The sequence below is a fragment of the Apteryx mantelli genome, chromosome 2, assembly GCF_036417845.1.
Source record: "Apteryx mantelli isolate bAptMan1 chromosome 2, bAptMan1.hap1, whole genome shotgun sequence".
Classification (NCBI taxonomy): Eukaryota; Metazoa; Chordata; class Aves; order Apterygiformes; family Apterygidae; genus Apteryx; species Apteryx mantelli.
In genome coordinates this window covers 165,066,093-165,086,295 of record NC_089979.1, presented here as the reverse complement: position 1 = coordinate 165,086,295, position 20,203 = coordinate 165,066,093, and the positions used below count along the sequence as shown (strand labels likewise).

Here is a 20,203-nt window from a genome sequence, read left to right as displayed (position 1 = left end):
CCTCTGTGAACGTTAATATCAAGGTTCCTGACAGTATCATTTGTCCTTGAAGACAGCATCTTCCCTCCGACTGCCTTCAGTGAGGTAATTATAAAGCATGGAGCATTTCCTCTAGATAAGCCATATTACTTACTTTTGAAATGCGTGGAAAAAGAACAGTTACAGGAAGGGATAAAACAGTGATAGTGTAGCATACCACCTGTTTTAGGTAGCCCCATATTTAAAAAAAAACAATCTGATCTATTTCATTTGTTCATCTTTTCTTTTTTTTTTGCTCTTAGGCTGTTGCAACTGTTGGTTTTGTGACACAAAATCCATTTGGGATCCACCCTGCTTTTTTTGAGCTAACTCCAGGGCAGAGTACAACAATAGAGGTTTGTAATTACTGCTATATAAAATGTACTTCACCAAATACATGAGCAAAACAAGACTGTTTTAGAAGACCTGGGCTGAACCTTGTGAATTTTGGTTTATGCGAGTGAAAATGCTCAAGTCCCTTTGTGCAATTATGCCAGAAGAATTGCAATTGTGTTTCTGGAGGGTCTTTCACTGTAACTTCCATGTCTGGCTTACCTACTCAAAGACCAGTCAGATCTTCCCTATGCAAAGAATCCTGTTAGAGAAAATGGGTATTTGAGAACAAAAGAGTCCTTATGTGACTCTAACCGGGGGTTCAAATCCAAGAAAATTTGCCTGTGTGAGTTTCCTTGGAAAGAACATTTTGGAAAACAAAATTTGTCATTGTAGAGCAGCAGGTACAAATGTTCTACTTCTGTCCTGCCTTTTACTGAAAAAGATCCTGCAGTAAGTGTGCAGTATTGGCTACCACCACTGCTTTCTCTGGTGTGGGCCACACTATCTTATAGGATGACTATGGGGAGAAGAAGAGTGATGAAGGGAACACAGCCAACCTCCAGCCTTTCCTTTCTTGACTACCTGCTGGCTGCCACTAAGAGCAGTGGGTCGTGCGGGTGTGGATAAAGGAGGACGGTTTCTCTTCCTTTCTTTCTCCCCAGATGCATTCCTTCCACAGGGCCAGGCACATGTGGAAGAGGGAAAAGAGGAAGTAGATGTAGCATGGGGCTGGGCTTGCAGGCAGTACTGGATAAAGGCAGAAGAGCCGTGGTCCACGTACTGGAGCCAAAGGTTGCCCAGTTTTGGCCCCGTGAGCCATTTTTGTTGAGATGGAGCTCAGGAACGGCACACAGCAGCTGGCCATGCTCACGCTGTTGTAGCTTTACAGGCTGTAGTGGCAATGATCAAGAAGTGAGGCAGGGCACATCTGATTCTGAGGGTCAATTTATATGACTAAACCAGTATATTGCCTACATCTCCAGTGACTACAAAGGTAGCCTGTGGTGACCAGCCAGATACACACAGGTAGGTTTAGCCACCCTGAAAACACATGTTTCTCTCTGGTGGGTATTAAGGGAGTCTGACACTGTTACTGTATACGTAAGACTTAATTATTAATCACTAGAACTGTCCTTTAGTGAACAATTATGAAATGAAGTTTATGACTTCCTGGAGAGAAATCAGTTACAGACATTGCTGTTTACCTTCTATCTTTCAGGTAGTGTTTTTCCCTTCTTTTCCAGAAGTCTCACAGCAAACATACACCATTGTCTGTGACAACTGCCAAGTCAATGATGTTACAGTCACAGGTTTGTTTCTAACACCTTTCAGAAATCATGTTTCCAACACTGCAGATATTCAGATGATGTGTGTTGTGGTTCATGATTCAAAGTGATGGCAACATTTTATGTCACTGGATTAAGCAAATACTTTGCACATTGATGGTGTTAAATGAAATACTTAGAAAGTGCTGAGTTCTTAACCCACTGTAGCCAAAAGAGAACTTTACAAACGTAAAATGTCACCAAGTAGCAGAAAAGAACATCCGTGGTCAGGTGCAACTCAGGCTTTTGTATCAATAAAATAACATGATGAAGTATAAAGAGTCAGCTTTAACAAGGCAGAAGTACATTTGGGTATGAAGCAAATGCGTGGCGCATCTTGTATGAGATCAGGAGAGATAGGCAATCTTTCGGTTAACTAACGAAACCAGCTGAAATTCTCGGCTGTAAATGTTAGCCCTTGTCCTGAAATGGAGTTGTGACTGCTCTAAAACTAGGCATATCTTGAAGTCTATGTAATCACTTTATTACATGTATTTCCTTTGGAAATTTTTTAATAGTGCTTTTGCTGCTTATTTTTATTTTTAATATACTGCTGTGAAAGTCTGGAAGCCACATTATCAACCATTGCAAACGCATATCTCTGCTGACTTCAGTGAAATAGTGCTAATGTATAACAAATCATTCTAGTGTGAATGAGCATTCTAGTGAGAATGAGTGTGAGTGTGAGGTTGTGGCCCTGAAATCTAAATCTGTTAAATTTATATAGAGGACTTCTCTATTGGTGTATGGTGATAATCAAAAAAAAATCAGGAAAATATCATACAATTAATACACTGGAGTTCTGAATCTTGAAGAAACACCAATTATAATCACTACAAGCCATTGCTATGTAACTGTGGTGTTAATGAATAGTATAAGCAAAGTTAATAACCAGATGATAAGCATTAATACCCACTTATTTCTTCAAGGCGTTGGACAGCTGATAGCTCTGGAGCTTTTGTTTGTCACGGGTGGAGAAAGCAACCCTGAACTTGGTGAAATTACTGATGTGACAGCACAGCATCTCATACGATTTGACCCCCAAAACCCACACACCTCTGTGGAGAAGAATTTGATTATAAGAAACTCTACGTATGTAGCTACTATTAATAGAGTAACACTCTGCAGTCCAAACATAATGTTAATGACATTATTTGTGATACCACATTCTATCAGATTGAGGAAATATTCATGCACTTGATAAACTTGGCCTTGTTTCTTTTTGCCTCATTTCTTTTTGCTTCATCGTTAAATAATTAAGGTTCAAGGATATGCTTGTAAGAGCAGGAACAATATATGCAAAACAAACTTAATAGCAGCCACTACCCATATTCCTTTGTCCATACCCTGTCAAGGTCAGTGTACTTACCTCTGTATAGATACATCCGCAATTCCAGAAGATTCACAAATATGGATGGTTACAGGAAGTATTTAACGAGGTCATCCAGATGGGATTAGTCTCATAAGACTTTACCTGTCTACAATGTATATTTGTACATCTGAACTGGATGCCCTGGCGTCCTTTCCTTTCATAGCACAGGGAAATAGGTGCTTTTTAGGACACAATTCTGACTTGACTCTAGACATCTCCCATAGAACAGGACCAATCACATCCTGGACACCATTGCCTGGATTTTCACAGATGAAAAAGGGAGACCATCATGACTAGCTCAGATTAAAACTTTTAAGTTTAGTCAGGTGAATCATACTATCAGGTTCTAATAGATTTAAATTTAATATCTGAAGTTAAGGAACGTGTCCCTATGTGCGTTTATATTCTACTGAGCATGATTTTGATAAAAGTCATTCAGACAATAAGACCGATGTGCCTGATTAAAGCAGAGTTAGAGGCTGCAGACCATCAAAGCAGCAAGGAGTTAAATACTGCTCCTAGATACATTCAAGTAAATTGCAGCTTGCTACAGTGACTTTCTTGGAGTTTGCTATTTGACCTGTAAACCGCACATGCAGAATGCTGGTACAGGATGCTGTTTGGGTATGGAAAGTGTGATTCACTCAACTGGGTGCTGTAAATGGAACAAGGCTTGGCATTATAATAGTGACAGCTGTCCCTGCGCTTCTGGTGTTAGCACTAGTATGAAACAAAGTTGGACAGGCTGAGATTGACCTCCGCAGAAGCAGTAATGAGAAGAAATTGTACTTGTTTACTATTATGTCGCTGATACTCACTTTGAAACTCCAGTGTTCCTGCCTTCCTTTACTAATGCAGAGATTTTGAGGTCAAAATAAACAAGGTTTTAAAACCTATGAACAGATTTCATGGAGTACACTTCTGCTGAAGTCACCCAGCTAAGCAACTTTTTCTGATAACTGGGTTACGAAGAACATTTCAGTGTCATTTTATAACCTTTACTTAGATGGAGCTGCTGTGTTTGTTGACATGTTAAAGACTAGGGCTTGTACTTGGATTAAATTCAGAATGATATGTAGGTCATCACCAGTGGTCCAATGCAAACATACTGGTATCAATAGGAAAGGTCCTGTTGTCCTCAGATTTTTGGAAAGAAGAATTATAGAGTTTCCTAAAATTTGTATTACATGACAAGTTAGATAAGGCAAGAAAGTCTTAACATTTCTTACAGATTTATATGTTTTGCTTCCATGTATTAGCATGTTCTTAGTAGAATATGTACACTCTGACAGATTTTCTACGCTGCCTCATCTTTATAGCTCACAAAGACTGGTAAGTCAATCCCCTTCTAATGTTTAAGAAGAGGAAATCTCTATATGGAAGAAAGAACTGAAATTTTTCTCCTCATATCTTACTCAAAAATGTCTAATCTTTTTAATTATAGCTTTTTGCTGTTTACTGATCTCTTTGCAGCCACGTAGAACTTCCTTTCTACTGGCAAATAAGAAAGCCTAATCTGCAACCATTAATGCGAGAAGGAACTGTAGACTTTATGAAGCTCAAATATAATCGAGACACAGAGTCAGCCTTCTCCCTGAATCCTAAGCAGGGAGTTTTGCTTCCCCATGCTGATCATGAGTTTATTCTCACTTACACTCCACAGGAGGTATGGCTTGTGATTTCTTGCTATCTACAGACTCCAGCTGTGTATTTTTATGAAAGTCATAAAACCCTTGCTGTGCAGCTTTCTGAATTAAGTTTAATTAGCTGGTACCATGATCTGATAAACAGTATTCAAAAATGCAGAGAGTTACTAAAAGAAAACATGTTTTGATTGCAAAATATGAGCCAACTTCTGATCTCATGTCATTTTTGGTACCGATTGAACTCCATTAACTTTACACTGGGAATGTGGACACATCCTCATTTCGCTGCAGCTGGGCTGGCTGAAGAAGTTACCAGTCTCACCACACTACCAGCTCCCCCACCACCCCCTGCCCCTTCCCATCTGCTGGCGGAGCTGCTTTGGGGACCTGCTCCATACCTACTCCAGCCCAAACAAGCTTGGTTAGCAAATGGGGGTTATTTAAACTGCTTCCAACTGTAGCTGGTTTGGGATGAAATGGTCCTAGGAGCAGCTGTGTGGTAAATTTAAGGGGTAGTAACCTTTGGCAGAGGGTTGGTGATATGCAGCTGTGGGTAAAGAGAGGTGTAGTGATCTCTGGATGCAGCTGTGCCAGTGGATGTGGGACTGTTGTCTTAGCTTCTGCTCTCCCATCAGGGTAAATAAGAAGTATGAGCTCACTGTTTAAAGAAACTGGATCCAAACTAAGCTCAAGAGTGGGAGTATCTAGTACTGTGGAGATTGACAGATGTAGAAGTGCCTCAAATAAATGTGGAAGAGAAAGTAACTTTTTTTTAATGCATTTAAACAGTTTAATTGAAAAATATATTAATGATGTTTAATTTAATAATTAATTTAATAATTAATTTCCTAACAAAATGTATTGAATTAATATATACATTTAGATTAATATCTCTCTATAAACAAATGTATTTTTTGTAAAGCCTTTCAGATTTAAGGCTGTTTTATTCTCCCTCCCCCCCCCCCCATTAGAGTATAGAAGGCATCCTCTTCCAGCAGGGAAAATAGTGGTTCCTACTCAAAATCAGATTGCTGATCAATTAAGCTGAATGCCCTGGCATGGCTATAACAACCTTTAACTTACTACAGCAATACTAATCTTGGTTTGTGGAGCCTTTGTAAATGCTTGTGCGTAGTATGCAATATACTAGGGGAATAATAACAGGCATGTAAAAAATGAGTATTTTTCTTGGAACCATACACTATGAGATCAGAATCTGGCTTAAGACTTTGCAGTCAAACATGTTTTCTTTTAGTAACTCTAGATTTTCAATATTGTTGATCAGAGCTTAGTACTCTGATGATGATTGTTCATCCTTTAAATATAAACTCTTTTCTTTTTTCTTCTCTTTTCTCTTTTCCTCTTTTTTCCTCAATATAAGCGATTACTTGGCAATAAAATCCTCTGCTTCCTCTTTTGTATAGCTGAAGAGTTATCACAGTGTGATTCAGATGGTACTGAGGGACATCCCGGAATCACGTTGGTAAGTTGAGAAACACTGTTTCCCTGTAACAAGTGTAGTAACAGTTTAGCTATGGTACTATATTAAATTACTGTGATTCTTTATCTCTCTAGAGATGATAATACAAAAAAAAAAAAAAAAAGGCCCTGGACAGACAATTGTTAAGGATTTTATCTGCACAACTAATAGTAGTCCAGAGAGTGTCTCTGCAAATTTCCTTCATGTCTAAACACACGTCTTAGCTCTGCCTGGAGCTGCACCTGTCTTGGAAAAATATAATACTGTCTTCATGTCTGTTAATTTCCCAGGCTTTCTGCTGAGATTTCCAGCAGTTTTTCCTGTTATTACTGTTTGTCACAACAGTCTCTGACTTAAATACTTGTTCATGAACAGACTAGGATGGCCAGAGTATGTCACTGGAATTTTTCCACTTTTTAGTTACCCCCAACCTGGGCTAGCTGCACACCAGCAGTCTGTAGTTGAGAAGCTTTTGATGATTTTCACTTCCTGCTTGTTCACTGTCTTGTTTATTATTTTGTTTTTAATGTTTATTGCTGTTGTCATTGATTATTGTTTAATCATGTCTGCGTTCTGTTTTAATTCCATTCTTAATGATAGTTCCCCAAGCAATCCAAATTTCAGTTCTGTATCTCCGGCCTTGGGGGACAGAATCTCTGTTTTCAAACTTTTTGATTGGCCTATTTAATAGGGGAAGAAAGGATAGATTTTCCTTTTAGGAAACTGGATGGGTCAGATGTGATAAAACAAATTAACAGAAATAAAAAGGAAGAGAGAGCTCTATATGGAAAATACTAACCCAAGAGAAAATGTGTGAAAATATTATGCACATTTTAACTTGGCAGTTAAAAGATAGGATCCATGGTGCATACTACATTCATGTGTCTAGCTAGCTTGGGCCAGTTTTCTTTTCATTCCAGTTGTACTTGATAGCTTCATAAGGGTAACACCTGATTTACAGCAGTGTAAGATGCCTAATAATTCTATCACATTTCCTCCCATAGTTTAGTAACAGAATTGGTGCTTCACAACATCCCAGAATACAAAGTGGAGGATGTAATAACAATGGAAATAGAAGTTAAAGGTTCAACAGAACCATTTCAGCTTCTTCTGGAACCATATGCCATCATCATCCCTGGAGAAAGCTTTATTGGTGTAAATGTGAGAAAACCATTTAAGGTTTGTTTGCTTTTGACTTCACCGTTATCATGTGCTTTGGGTCACTGGATGTCATAGGTGTTGTTAGAAGACAGGAGACAGTCCATGTTACTTTTGAAGGAGGCCATGACTACAGGACGAGCTGTACTAAAAGCCCATAGCAGGCCTCCTTAGCCCCACACTCCAGGCAGCAGGCTTCCTTCTTTTCTCTTAAGGGTGATACCCCAGATTTCAGCCCTTCTTAAATGATTTTCTGAGTCACAAACCTGTTGCTTATCATTTTGTCATTCCTGTAGTGCAAGACCTTTCTACCTGGGAGGAATAGCCAGCAGTTAAGTAAATCACTTCATAAGAGAGGCACTGTTTATTCAGAGGACTACAGCAAGCAGAGAAAAGAGTTAAGCTACAAAAGTCATATATGCCTGCAACTTAACAGACCTCCTTCTATTTTTTCCTTGCTGGATCAGATAATTTCTGATTGCTCATTACAGAACAGAGTCCTGCTGCAACTGTCCACTCACACCTGCTCTTCGCTATAGACAGGAATCCTTTCGATCTTAGACTCACTTGGGAAGAACAGGCTTTGTAGCAAGAGCCAGGCATGAAGGCATTTCCCCATTACTGGTCTTCCCACTTTCTCCTTAAAGATATTTAGTTTTCTGCTTACTCTTTCTAAAACTTCTTTATCAACTTAAGGCAGCCCTTTCAGACATTTCAGGAAGCCAGTAGAGCTATGCATGTGCTGTAGGTAATTAAATCACAATTCCTTTTTTTTTTTTAATCTTAAAAAGTTAGAAAGTTGAAATGTGTTTAGAGATAAGAAATAATGTCTGCATAGACCTGAAGAGCAGGCCAAAGAGTTCCAGAGCTCTCATCTCCCTTTCAGACACGTTTTTTGGCAAATAAGGCTGCTCTCAAAAGAAGGATTTGAAGTTTAAGCTTTGAAGGTCTGTTTCATTCTGATAAAACGTGGAAAAAAACCTCAAAGGTTTCGAATATTATAAAGTTCTCCTTGGAAAGAATGACTGATGGCTAGCTCTTCAAGTTTCAGAAAACATCAAATACTAGTGTGACAGTAGTCATTGAGGTTCATTTGACTAAATATAGTTCTTTCAGCATAGATATACGTGTCTGAGCTACCTGCTCTGGGCTCTCCTGGTCTTTGGAGATCTGGTCAGCAGCATCCAGGAGGTGATTCGTGTCATCCTAAAGGCTAAAATGGCTCATAGGAATTGCTCCCAGCATGGCCTAATTGGCTTTATTAACAGTAAAGAGAATCTTAGGAGATGAGATCAGATGTAGAGCTCTCACCTATACTGCAGATATCTGAAATCCAATCAGATGAATCCTACTTCTTGTTGTCCCTGTTTCAGATCGCAGAGGAGAAAGGAAAGGGAGGCTACAGCATATTATGAAAAAACAGTAGTTAGTTCACAACACTGGGTTGGTATTGTTCAAGTCAGAGATTAGATGAGATTTTATGCCTTCCCATTCTTACTGACTCACTTTATTCAAGATTATCAGATATCTGATATGTTGGAGCTAGACTAGAGATACATTCATATGTCCTAGTGCTTCGTGGTGATCAGGATGTAGCTAGTGTTTGCAGTCAAAGTTATGTATGTGATCATTAGACTTAATACCTAGTTTGCAGTGTGTCAGTGCTTTCAGCAAATTGACATGTTGTTGTGAAAGCTAAAAGTGCATTACTTAGCTCATTCATTTTAATTGTTTTAGATGTGGAATAACAGCAAATCATCGATCAAGTATACATGGGAGAAAATCATTGCATGTGATATAGTGGAAGTTGAACCTTATACCGGATTCATAGGTAAAGTTTCTGTGTCTTGCAAGTATCAGCTAATGATAAAAATATTTAAATTGGCGCTAGCAGAAGAGAAAAGTCATAGAGCAATATAATGCATGCCACAGCATAGGACCTGACCCCAGTGCACTGGAGCCAGTGGGAGACCTACCAGAGCTTCAGTAACAGACTTGCAGCAGGTTGTTTCTTTTCAAGAGTTTGGGGCAGAACCCTCAATTTTTCTATTCTAGATACGACTGAATGCTGTGAATTTGAGCTGACAATTACTGGAGGCAAACCTGGCTGTGTCAGCCATAACCTGCATTGTAAAATCGAACACTCTTCAGAGCCAGTGGTGCTGCATGTTGAGGCCGCTTTTAAGGTGAGCGACCAGTTCAGTGTTGCAGGATGACTAGCTGCAGGGCCTCGCTATTGACCACATAAAGGTTTTTGCCTCTTGAAGGCCTGACAAATCTAGGACACTTACAAATAGAAGGTGTTTTTACTGTCTAGTAACTGTTAAGGCAATGTTGATACTGTTGTGACCTTAACAATTTTCCTGTATTACATGCAATACATTTGCCTTCTGCTGTTTTATGTGAAGTCAGACATTAATCTTAGCTGATGTATGCTTTTTAATCAGGCATTTTTGGCAGAAATGTCCATTTTGACATCTGTTTCCTGGTGTCCTAGGGTCCACTTCTTTCTATTAATATTCCATCACTCCAGTTAGGTTTGATTAAGTGGGGTGACAGTGTGTTAAGAACCTTTGAGATTCAAAATCTGTGTCAGCTGCCAGCACAGTGGAGAATGCAAGAAAGCCGGGCTTGTCTAGCTGAAAGGAATGAAGAGGTAAGTGACTACCATAAATGGCTATACTCTCCCTTTAGCCATTTCTTCTCATTTTTAGCAGCTGTAGTTTTCATTCCAGAGATCAGAAATTCTAATTTCTGTGACTTATTATGAAACTGGTTCTGCACAGTTCCATAAGTGCAGAAGTTCTTTTGAAATGAAATACTGCCTTGCAATTTTTCTGTGCTTCCATTTCTTACAAATCCCCTGCCAGCCTGATCAAGAGAGATATGGAATATTTCTCTTCTGATATTTCAGCTGCCACTGATATTAGTGAGGGGGTAAGACTTTATCAGAACGGAGGCTGCTCAGCCCTCTTCCCACACCTACGTAGAAGAAGCACGTACTAGCACGTGCTGAATTGGACCTTTTGGCTTTAAACAATAGCTTTGAAAAATGCAAGTGTGTCCCCGAAACAACTTCTTACCACAATCAATACTAAAACTATAGTATTTTCTAGACTATGATGTATCAAATATAATCCATTCCTGTCCTTGACCTCAGAGCTCATTTCATCATTTCTTACCAAATAATAGAGCAGCTTGGAGTTAATGCTGGTGGCAAAGAACTGACTCAGAGCTGACATCTGCAGCCCATAGCATATTCCTAAATATTTTGCTTTATTATTATTATTATTATTTTATTTTTGATTATTTCTGGCACTCAGTGGGCCCTGTAGCTAGATTTCTGTTTGGTGTTATGCATTAAAGGGAAGTGAGGAAATCTGGACTCTGGGATAAGTGCTTTTTGTTGTAATGAAAGGCCAAATTCTGCCTGTAGGCCTCTTCACATGATCGCCCGTGCAGGCAATTGAGCTTACTCATTTCATGGCAAAATTGGTCTAAACAGTGTTCGGAAGTTCTGTTTTTTTCTGGACAGACTGTGTCAATTTTGCAATTGAAGGAGGAACTTAAGTAGGAACTTTTTGTTGACTGTCTCAGGAGATGGCAACCCGCAGGAAGTTCTTCAGTTTTTTTTTTTTTTTTTTTTTAACACATCAAGCAGATCACCAACTTTGTGTGAAAGTTGACAGCAAAAAAGAGAGGATTTATGAGTGGTGGTTACAGCAGCCTTGCAGAACAGTCGTGTGTGTGTGTCTGCCTGTCCCTTTCCCCTCAGGACAGCTATGGCTGGAAGTGCCTGATTAGGGATAGGGGTGTCCTGTAGTAAAGCCGGTCTTTCCAGCCCTCAAGCCTTTCTTTCTCCCTGCCTTATTCCTCTGTCCCCTGACACTCCCAACACTTCTCAGGATCCCAGATTTTAGAGACTTAATCCCTTCAGTTTATCATCCCAGAGTCCCATTCCTGCCCCAATAAAGGCCAGAGATCAAATTCTCCATTCCTCCTGCATCAGAGCTACCCCCTTCCTTTCCGTGAACCCCTCCAGCCCCTGTCCCCCACTCAATCTTTTGATTTCCTTCCCGTCCTTCTGTCCAAGAATCTCCCCAACACGTGGCACTCTGCATAGCTGCTGCTCAGCCCTCCTCTGGGGAGCAGAGCAGGCTGCTGACCACTCGTCTGTCCATTTCCTCTCTGTCTCATAGGTATCCGCCTTTACCATTCACCCGTCTGCTGGAGAAATACCTCCTTTGGGTATATGCAGTGTTTCAGTTCAGTTCACGCCGTTGCTGTGTCAGCGTCTCCAGACAGTATTAGAACTAGAGGTCGAAAATGGAAAAGGAAGGTAAGGGGAAAAAGTAGTGTTTTGTTTTGTTTTTCCTGAGGTTCGTGTGTGATTTTTCACTTTAGGTAGTTTTATCTGCTAAAATAAAAACATGTAGCAGAAACTCAGAGTCGGATTGTATAACCTATCAATGAACTACCCAATCACAAATATTGCTAGATAAACATAAGCATCATTCTTTCCAGCATGCTGTTGTATGTCTAGCACATTTCATTAACGATAACAATAGACCATCTGTGTGTTTATTTCCAGTCATCTTCCTGTTTTTGTTGAAGTTCAGACCCCCCAAGCATGCCTGATGTCTAGTCATCTAGTATTCACTGAAATTTATGCTGGAGTTCCTGCAAAAGCAACCACCAAGCTTTTTAACCAGACACTGCTGCCAGCAAAATATTTATGGGGAAAGGTAAATGCCTTTCTACTAAATGAAGGATACAGCAGGGGCAGATATTGTAATTTCTATCAAAATAGAAACATATCTGGTGTGTCCTTTGAGTAGTGATTCCTATTTACTGGGTTATGAGCAAGATTTAGACACATCTTTTCTCCAAAGCATGAGCCTTTATGAGAAGATTGACTACCAGTTGATGTTAATATGCTCTTACTGTCTGTTGATCCACTCTGGGAGAGTAGGTGGGCGGAGATTTGTGGGAAACAGGACATAAGCTACCAGAGCATTAAACAAAGTATCATGACAGTTCAGGATTTGCATTTAATTCAGAAGAACAAAGAGACAATGGTGCTTTTGAATTTTAAGTGTCTAAATTATGCTTAAATTCCACATTATGAGTGGGATTCAGCTCACAAATTAGGACACCTAAATTAATGTCCATATGCAAGCTACTGTATGAACTCTCTTTTTAGTCAATGAAAATCTGGGGAAGAAATCAGTCACCAGAATATAGGTGTCTAGTGTCATTTTGGATGCTGTAGAGTGTTCTGCCTGACTTCCAGATGTCACTCAAGAAGCGTGGTCTCTTGTAAGTCCTGTCACACTGGCCAGCCAAGCGTGTATGGCTTAGATATGCTGTGTGCCTGTATTTAGGCAACTGAATCCTACCCTATCTATAGACAACAGAGTCCAGAGAACTATTCAGCTCACCCTAAAACGGATGCCCCTTTTGATTCACAGAATACTCTCTAGAACTTGCTGACTGCATGTCTGTTGGCTGCAGTGTAAGATTTGATGCCCAGGTTGTATATATACATGTACACTTCGGTGACTTAACCTATAAACTGAATCCCACTATCAGTGCTTTAGTCCTTCAGATCCACTCTGAGATCCACTCAGGGTTTAATTCGGTTGCCCACATAAAACCATTCAGCAGCACTTGAGATGTCCTAAGGTGCTCAAGGCATCCCAACAGGGCTTGCGGACATGATATAGGACCTGTGGGAAAAACTTCTGGAGCAGCTGGAGGCCAGGAAGGGTATCTACAGCATTTCACATGGTATCTGATGTCTCCGTGTGAGCTGCTGAGTTTAGCCCCTGGATTCATGTCACTTAGGCAAGCTGCCAATACTAGGCTTGCCTCTGTAGGCCACCTCTGTAGTCAGCAGAGAGAGAGAGGACACCTCTAGGCCCCAGCTCTGCTATCAGGCAGGTTGATCCAACCCTGGAAAGGCTTGTCCCTCTTTTGTGACTGTGAAGGAGTCTACAGCAACTCTGTTCCCAGTTCAGATGCCTCAGCTGAGCACCGCAAGTCACTGGGAATGAATCTAGGGAGGAGTATCTTGCCAACCGTGGGGGAATTGTAAAGCAAGCCTCATCTCAACAAACTGTATGTGTTGCTACCTGAAGGAGCCCTAAACCTTTGAATGTCCTCTGTGTAGTCCTCTTCAATTTGAAGAGAAAATATGGAAGACTCAGGAGTTAATGAATTAATAGAGTTAACTGAATGCCTGTCCTCTCTGTTTGGTAGCTCATTGGAAGTCAGGCAGCTTTCTGCTCTGCCACCGTCTTCCCAGCCAGTGACACCTTAGGCCCAAATGAAGAAAAAGAATTGTGCGTAGAGATAACAGCCAACATCACGGTAAGTTTAAAAACTGATGCAATTTCATGAAAACAACAACACTGGCGTTATTGTTGCACTTCCATCTGGCAAAAGAAGCATTTTTATATACAAAATACAATGCTCCTTTTCATACAATATTTCTGGAATTGCTTTGCTTTAGAGATAACTGTGTTTGAAGGCAAAAATGAAACCAGTCCGCATGGCATGCAATTTTGTACTCTGCCTCTTTGTTTCTCAACTATTCTTGTTTTGTTTCTTTCTTGAATGCCTGTTTAATTACTCTTAATGCTTATTGCTTTTCTTACAGCGTACAGATCCTCACTTATATGATTATCCCAGATGAAATGTAGCAGATTGGTGCATATATAGTACACATTTGGTTTTCTGAATGCCATTGGGCTCATGACATTTTGGTAATGGAAATCATAGACAAAAAGGGTGTAGTGGGACTGCAAAGTTAAAAAGCCCTGAAGGCTGTAGATCACAGAGTTCACAAACTGCAGGAATTCAGACATAGACTTTATGGGGGCATTCAAAAATGTGATGTAAGGCATCTAAATGATCTAAATCCCTGTAAGTGAGGTGCATTAGTTCCCATTACAATCACTGGATATCTAGAAAAGTCCTGCTTTAAACCCAGGTAGAAATAAAATCTCCTTTTTGGAAGACTATTCAAGTATGACTGAAAGTGCTTAATGCTTAGAGCTTCAACACTTGCAATGTAGAAAGCTTTGTGCTCTTGTTAAATCTCAGGTGATATGTATAAGCTTTCAGTTATAAATTTTGGCAAAGAGGAGTGAAGATAAGGTAAAAAGAAGGGAGAAAATCTGTAAGCAACATAAGTAGCTCCCAAACTGGGTAGATACAACACCCAGCTGCCTTTTTCCTGTAGCATAGGGATAAAATGACTAAGAAATTCTTGTGGTATGATATCTTTAACTCTGAAAAGAACATGCTAAATTGGTCACCTTAGGGTATAATTGTAAATCTGTCGTCTTCCGTTTATTGACTACCGGTGACCATTTTAGCTTTCTATACATCAAGAATACTTAGAATGACAAAGGAACAGGTCAAAATTCATACATAATTATACAACAGAATCCACTTGCACAAACTTTTTTATTTTCCAGAAAAGTGTGTCAAAAATCACTAACGGAGCAGTTTTAGGTTTATAGTCTGGTCCTGGTACAAAGCCAAGCAACATCTACAAATTTTTAACTTGTTACCTATTTCTAAGCAAATCTGATGCTGGCAGAAAATGCACATAAAGCAATTCAGTAAAACTTTTCAAGTTTCTGCTGTGGTTCTGTTTTTAATACAATAAGATATATACACGTTTTCTAAATAAATTTCTTAATAATACTGTCTTTCGTCTGTGGTCTTTGCTCCAATCACAAGGAAACATGATTCTTTTCCTATCAGGGGGAGCTGAAAGACCTTGCCCTTTCCTGTAGCATAGAAGACATGATTGAACCCCTCTTCTTGAGCATTTCTGGAGAAGTGAGAGGACTGCATGTCAGCTACTCAATACCTTGTGAAAGTGGAGTTACCAGGTAAATCAAGGTGTTATTAAAATTATCCCCCATACCTGTTTGTGAAGCAGTTTTAATAGATGCAAAGCACTCATCTATCTGTAGAGTACTCGCTTATAGCAAGATGTTCAATTGGAGAAAAAACACCTAAAGAATGTCATTGGGAGAATAATGTTTGGTAAATTCACCTCTCTAGTTCTATAGCAGCCAGATACAATATAGATCAGCTTCATACCAATGACAGTGTTTGGAGGGGAAAAACAAAAAACAAAAAACTTTTCATGATAGCTCAAAGACCTTAAGCTCTTCAGTATACATATTCCTTTGCAAGGTCTTAGTGCTGTCATTTCATAAAGTGGGGAAAACAGCCATGGCACCACATTTTAAGGCAGATCACAGCAACACAGCCTAACTTTATGTCCAAACTAAGTGCTTCCATTTGTAAGTGCAGTACGTGTTTTCACACGTGTCCCACTCTATGAAACTTAAGCAGATCTTTCTGTGTCTTAGGCTTCCAGATTAGATGAACAAAAATTACTTTTTCACAAAGCAAATAGACAGTGGAGGAAAAAAAATGTAAGCACTCTGTTGACTATGTGAACTTTATTCCTCCTCCTGCTGCACATAGGCAGCAAGGACAATAAAACACACTGGGATCATTCACTGAAGGGGCCTATGTGAAGAGAAGGTACTGGATTTGCACCATAACCAAATTCAGCATCTTGATAAGCTCAGGAGCTGACTGACAATGAGCACTACACCATTCTCACCACTGTTTAGCCAAAACAAATTAAAATTAATGCATGTGAGTTCATTAATTCATAAATAATAAATTAGCATAAAATTAACTGCACATCAGTGAAACTCATGTTCATGTGTTGTCTCTTCTCCCATGTGCTCCTAGCACTCATAACCTGACAGTAGCTGTGATACTTCTGCGTATAGAAAGCAGGAAAATTAATTTCTCCCTGCTAACAAAAGTGTGGGGCCTCTGCTGTCCATCGCATGTTTGTGAGGAACAGCTATTCTCTGAAATGTCAAAAATTGGTAAATTGAACTCTTAGATGTGAATTTTAAACAACAGAGTTATACCCAAGATCACGTGTTTTGCACCATTAAGTTTTCTTGTTGCACTGTTAGACCTGATGTTAAAGAAAGATGAATATACTTCTCTTTGACTTGGTATATCTGCCTGTTTTTTTTTCTTCTAATAGGTAGTATTTTTGAATATGCTTCATCTTTATGCATTTTTTGTATAAGTAAAAATGACTCCGTATTTGTAGGTCAGCATGTTATACAGTATAAAAGTTCTACCCAAAATAAATCCTTACAAGGACAGAAGTGAGAAAATGAAAAGCAGCGAATGATGATGACAAAAATCTTAGGTTGCGTGGTCCTTTTACACTGGTCATCACAAACACATTGCATATTGCACACTTGCAAATCTATAGCATAAGAAAACGGGACTAATGTTTTAATACTAATGTAATTTCTTTTGACAGTGAGGAAAAACAAATGCTACAGAGTCCATGTGATCTTCTTTTGGACTTTGGATCTGAAGTTGCATTCAAAGACATAGTAAAGCGTCAGCTAATTCTTACTAATCATACTGGAATCAGTGCTCCATTCAAACTAGAAGCTGAGTATTTTACTGGCTATTCACTTACTCCAGAACAAGGACTCTGCCCGTAAGTCTTGGCTTTCTACATAATGACTCAAATACTAATGTAAGTCTGAATTAAAATTGAAATCAGGGTAGAGTGCTATTGTCTCTGTCACAAGAACCACTTTCTGCAATACTCTGGTGGATTATTTTAAGATCTTACTCTGACTGTGTTAATGAAACTTGCTGATGAGATTTCCTGCAGAAATGGGTACCCAGCAATGCAAGGAGGGAAGATTTAGCTGGTGTAAATAGAAAAACACTGTTTGTGCCAGTGGACGTAAACTGGTTTACACCAGTGAGGCTCCGTTGTGCTGGATTGTACAGTGTGTCTTACAACTTTAATAGATTCACTCCTAAGGATGTTACTTTCAAAAAATATTTTGTAAGTAGTCCTTCTTTAAGCTATAATGGCCACTGATCTGGGAGTCAAGCAGAGCTAGCTCTTATTTTAGCAGAGACCTGCTCATCTCACAGAATTATCATACAGATCTTTTATTTTTTCAAGCTCCCCAAACTACCTGGTGAAAAGGAGAGGGCCCATCACAAGACATGCAGCCAAAAGAGCACAGTCAGGTATGAGAATAGCTGTTTCTCCCCTCAGTGAAGAGAAGGCAAAGGCCAACTGACTAGCATATTCAGCATTGGATGTACCAGTCAGGTACATCATCATCATTTCATTCTTGGAGTATCTGGTTAAGTCTATGCTGCCAAAAAATTTGGTCCCTCAGGTCACTCTTGAGTTTGAATGTCCACATGACATAAACATTAGGTCAATCCTAAACTTTTTTTTTTCCTAATAAACTAATCATCTGAAACAACGATGGGTGGTTCCGAAGATAGTTCACTCCCAGGACCACTCCTAGCACACAGTTTGGACAAGACTGCATAAGATTTGGCTCTCTCCTTCCTATGCAGTCCTCCAATGCTACTGCAGCAGGCTTTGCTCCCTCAAACCCTTTTGTATACCCTCCTTACTGTGGAAAGCTGCAGCACAGCCCACCCATCGCTTCAGATATCTTGTATTAAAAATAATGTTTGGAGCCACATGGGACCCCAGTGGGAGGGGAGTCAGAGCAAAGTGCAATATAACATGGCTCTGTCTTCTGTTTCCAAAATATATCTTGGACATACTGGAAGCTTGTCATAGTGTTTGGTGTCTGTTATGAAGAAAGAGCTTTTTCAGCTGTTGAATTAGTCCTTAAAATTTGAAAAAGTCTGGTCTGACAGATTCCATGCAATCCTATTGGTTTAGATGGTGACGTGACTCAGAGTGTGGAAAGGCTTTGCTCCTTGTAATTCATTCTTTGTATTAAAGAGCACACAGATGTAAACAGGCAGCTGCTAAAAGAAAGATAAGCAGTTAGCACAAATCCCAGCTTATTTTCCTCGAATTGAGGGTGTGTTTTCATGTAACCAATTACTGCCTTGCATTTCCCAGAGAGTCCTGGCTCAGGTTGTTGGAAGGGAGTCATCTATGAAATAATCTCTGTAAGAACTGAGTCATGTAAAAAACAGATTAAGACCCACTGCAGAAGAGAACTGGAGTAAAAGCGATTTAACAGTGCAGGCTGTGTAAATGATCCCAGTTTCGTTGAAGCCAGTGGGACTAGGCTGACTAACACCAGCTAAAGATCTGATACTGTATTTTCTTTGAAAGACTAACTTTGTTCCATTTCCTAGAACTTTATCAAATGCTTCTTTGCTGTGCTCCTTCAGTGTTTGCAGCAGCAGTGCTGTCTCATGGGAAGGGAGTAGCTTTCCATATACAACCTTCTACAGGAACTCTGAAAGCCTTCCAGCAGCTAATCATAGAAATAACAGCTTATAACAACATGTGGGGAGAGTACCGTGATGACCTTGTCTGTAAGGTAGGTGGGGCTTTGGTTTTAAGTGAAGTATTGCTATGGCAGATTTGGGGCACCAATTATATTTCCCAAATTCCTTTCATTGCAATCTCAAACACACTTTCAGTTTGTTAGGATTTCAGTTAAAATCCAGGATAGAAATTTCTAGACCTCCAACAACATGCAAGTAACAATTATTTGCTCTTACAGTGTGTGTTTTAGCTTTGGGGTAACATGTTTCTCTCTTGGGAGTTTTTTGTGCTTCTTTAAAATGACTGGAGCAGTTCTGATTTATAAAATCTGTTTGGTAAGCAGCCAGTGCACTACTCTGCTTTACAAATACAATGTATTGTGTTGAATGGAATGGCCTCCAGGACATAGGTTAATGAATGAGGTATTGCATTCTCCTGCAGAGAAGAGCTTTTGTTAGTGTATGACTTGTGTGCTTTCAAGAGAAATCAGTCAAAATATTTGAAAACCCAATCAAGTTTCAAGACATAATTTTGTAACCCAGATACCAAAGCTTTGTTTTGATTCTAATAGCAAACATTCATTTTTTTAATAGGTGGGAGACTTGCAACCTACTTTAATTCCTTTACGAATGACTGTGAAAGGCTGTCCAATTTTCCTGCAGATGACAGGACCGCAAACAGAGCAGCCCATAATCAGGTATAGCCCAAAATACTGTCAGAGCAGTCAGACAGTTAAATACCACTGGACTATGGCCAACATATACAACTGTGCCCATCTTTTTGTGCTGCAATGAGAAGGACAGCAAAGTGACTGTCAGAGTACAGTATCTGCATCTATAACAACAATGTATTTGCCTCTCCCGGTATGATTAGGAAAGGATCTGCGTACAAGTCTTCTCAGGTATACCAGCAATTGCTCTTCTAGTCTTGCAGTTCATAGGAGTTTCTATTCCTATTGATTTTGTGGGGATGGAAATGAGTAAATGCTGGCAGTCCTTGCCATCATCCGCAGTACAGTTCTCCCTGTCCATTTGCATGGACCAGAGAAATGCAGCCCCAAGCTGAATGGGGACAGGGGGAGGTTTAAACCCTCCCCTGCAGTGAGTTGCATCTCCACATCTTGGTAAGTGTTGGTATATGAGGACTGGGACATTACTCAAATGGCCAGCTGCTGCACAGCACTGTCACGTCTCTCTGCCCTTGGAGGGAGTTGTGTGGCACACTGCAGCAGGAGGGTTTGCAAGGACAACTCTGTAATGGGGCATAGAAAATGGGATTACCATCCACTATTAAAGACCCTTAAGCACCTGGAAATTTGTCTCTGATGTGGGTCACGCAGTATAGCCATTTGCTGCTTCTACCAGAGTCTTTCATAAAAGCTAACTTCGCATGTGCACCCTGAAACATCTGAGACAACTAACAAAACTGGAAGAAAGAGTCTGACTAACTAAAATAACACTGTACTTTCCAGTATTGGCCATACCTTACCAGTGTAGCCAA

General features: G+C 39.8%; 1 protein-coding gene across 1 annotated transcript in view; it reads left to right on the top strand.

The window, feature by feature from the left end:
• The window catches only part of DLEC1 (DLEC1 cilia and flagella associated protein), a 42,307-nt gene that overhangs the window by 10,622 nt on the left and 11,482 nt on the right, over positions 1-20,203 (top strand). Inside the window, exons 11-27 of the mRNA XM_067292203.1 lie at positions 282-374; positions 1,574-1,664; positions 2,609-2,771; positions 4,525-4,717; positions 6,122-6,180; positions 7,182-7,356; positions 9,073-9,166; positions 9,391-9,521; positions 9,833-9,991; positions 11,535-11,674; positions 11,927-12,080; positions 13,597-13,707; positions 15,112-15,242; positions 16,724-16,909; positions 17,393-17,460; positions 18,604-18,755; positions 19,297-19,400. Coding sequence (XP_067148304.1) covers positions 282-374; positions 1,574-1,664; positions 2,609-2,771; positions 4,525-4,717; positions 6,122-6,180; positions 7,182-7,356; positions 9,073-9,166; positions 9,391-9,521; positions 9,833-9,991; positions 11,535-11,674; positions 11,927-12,080; positions 13,597-13,707; positions 15,112-15,242; positions 16,724-16,909; positions 17,393-17,460; positions 18,604-18,755; positions 19,297-19,400 — 2,204 coding nt within the window. The remainder of the gene's footprint in view (positions 1-281; positions 375-1,573; positions 1,665-2,608; positions 2,772-4,524; positions 4,718-6,121; positions 6,181-7,181; positions 7,357-9,072; positions 9,167-9,390; positions 9,522-9,832; positions 9,992-11,534; positions 11,675-11,926; positions 12,081-13,596; positions 13,708-15,111; positions 15,243-16,723; positions 16,910-17,392; positions 17,461-18,603; positions 18,756-19,296; positions 19,401-20,203) is intronic.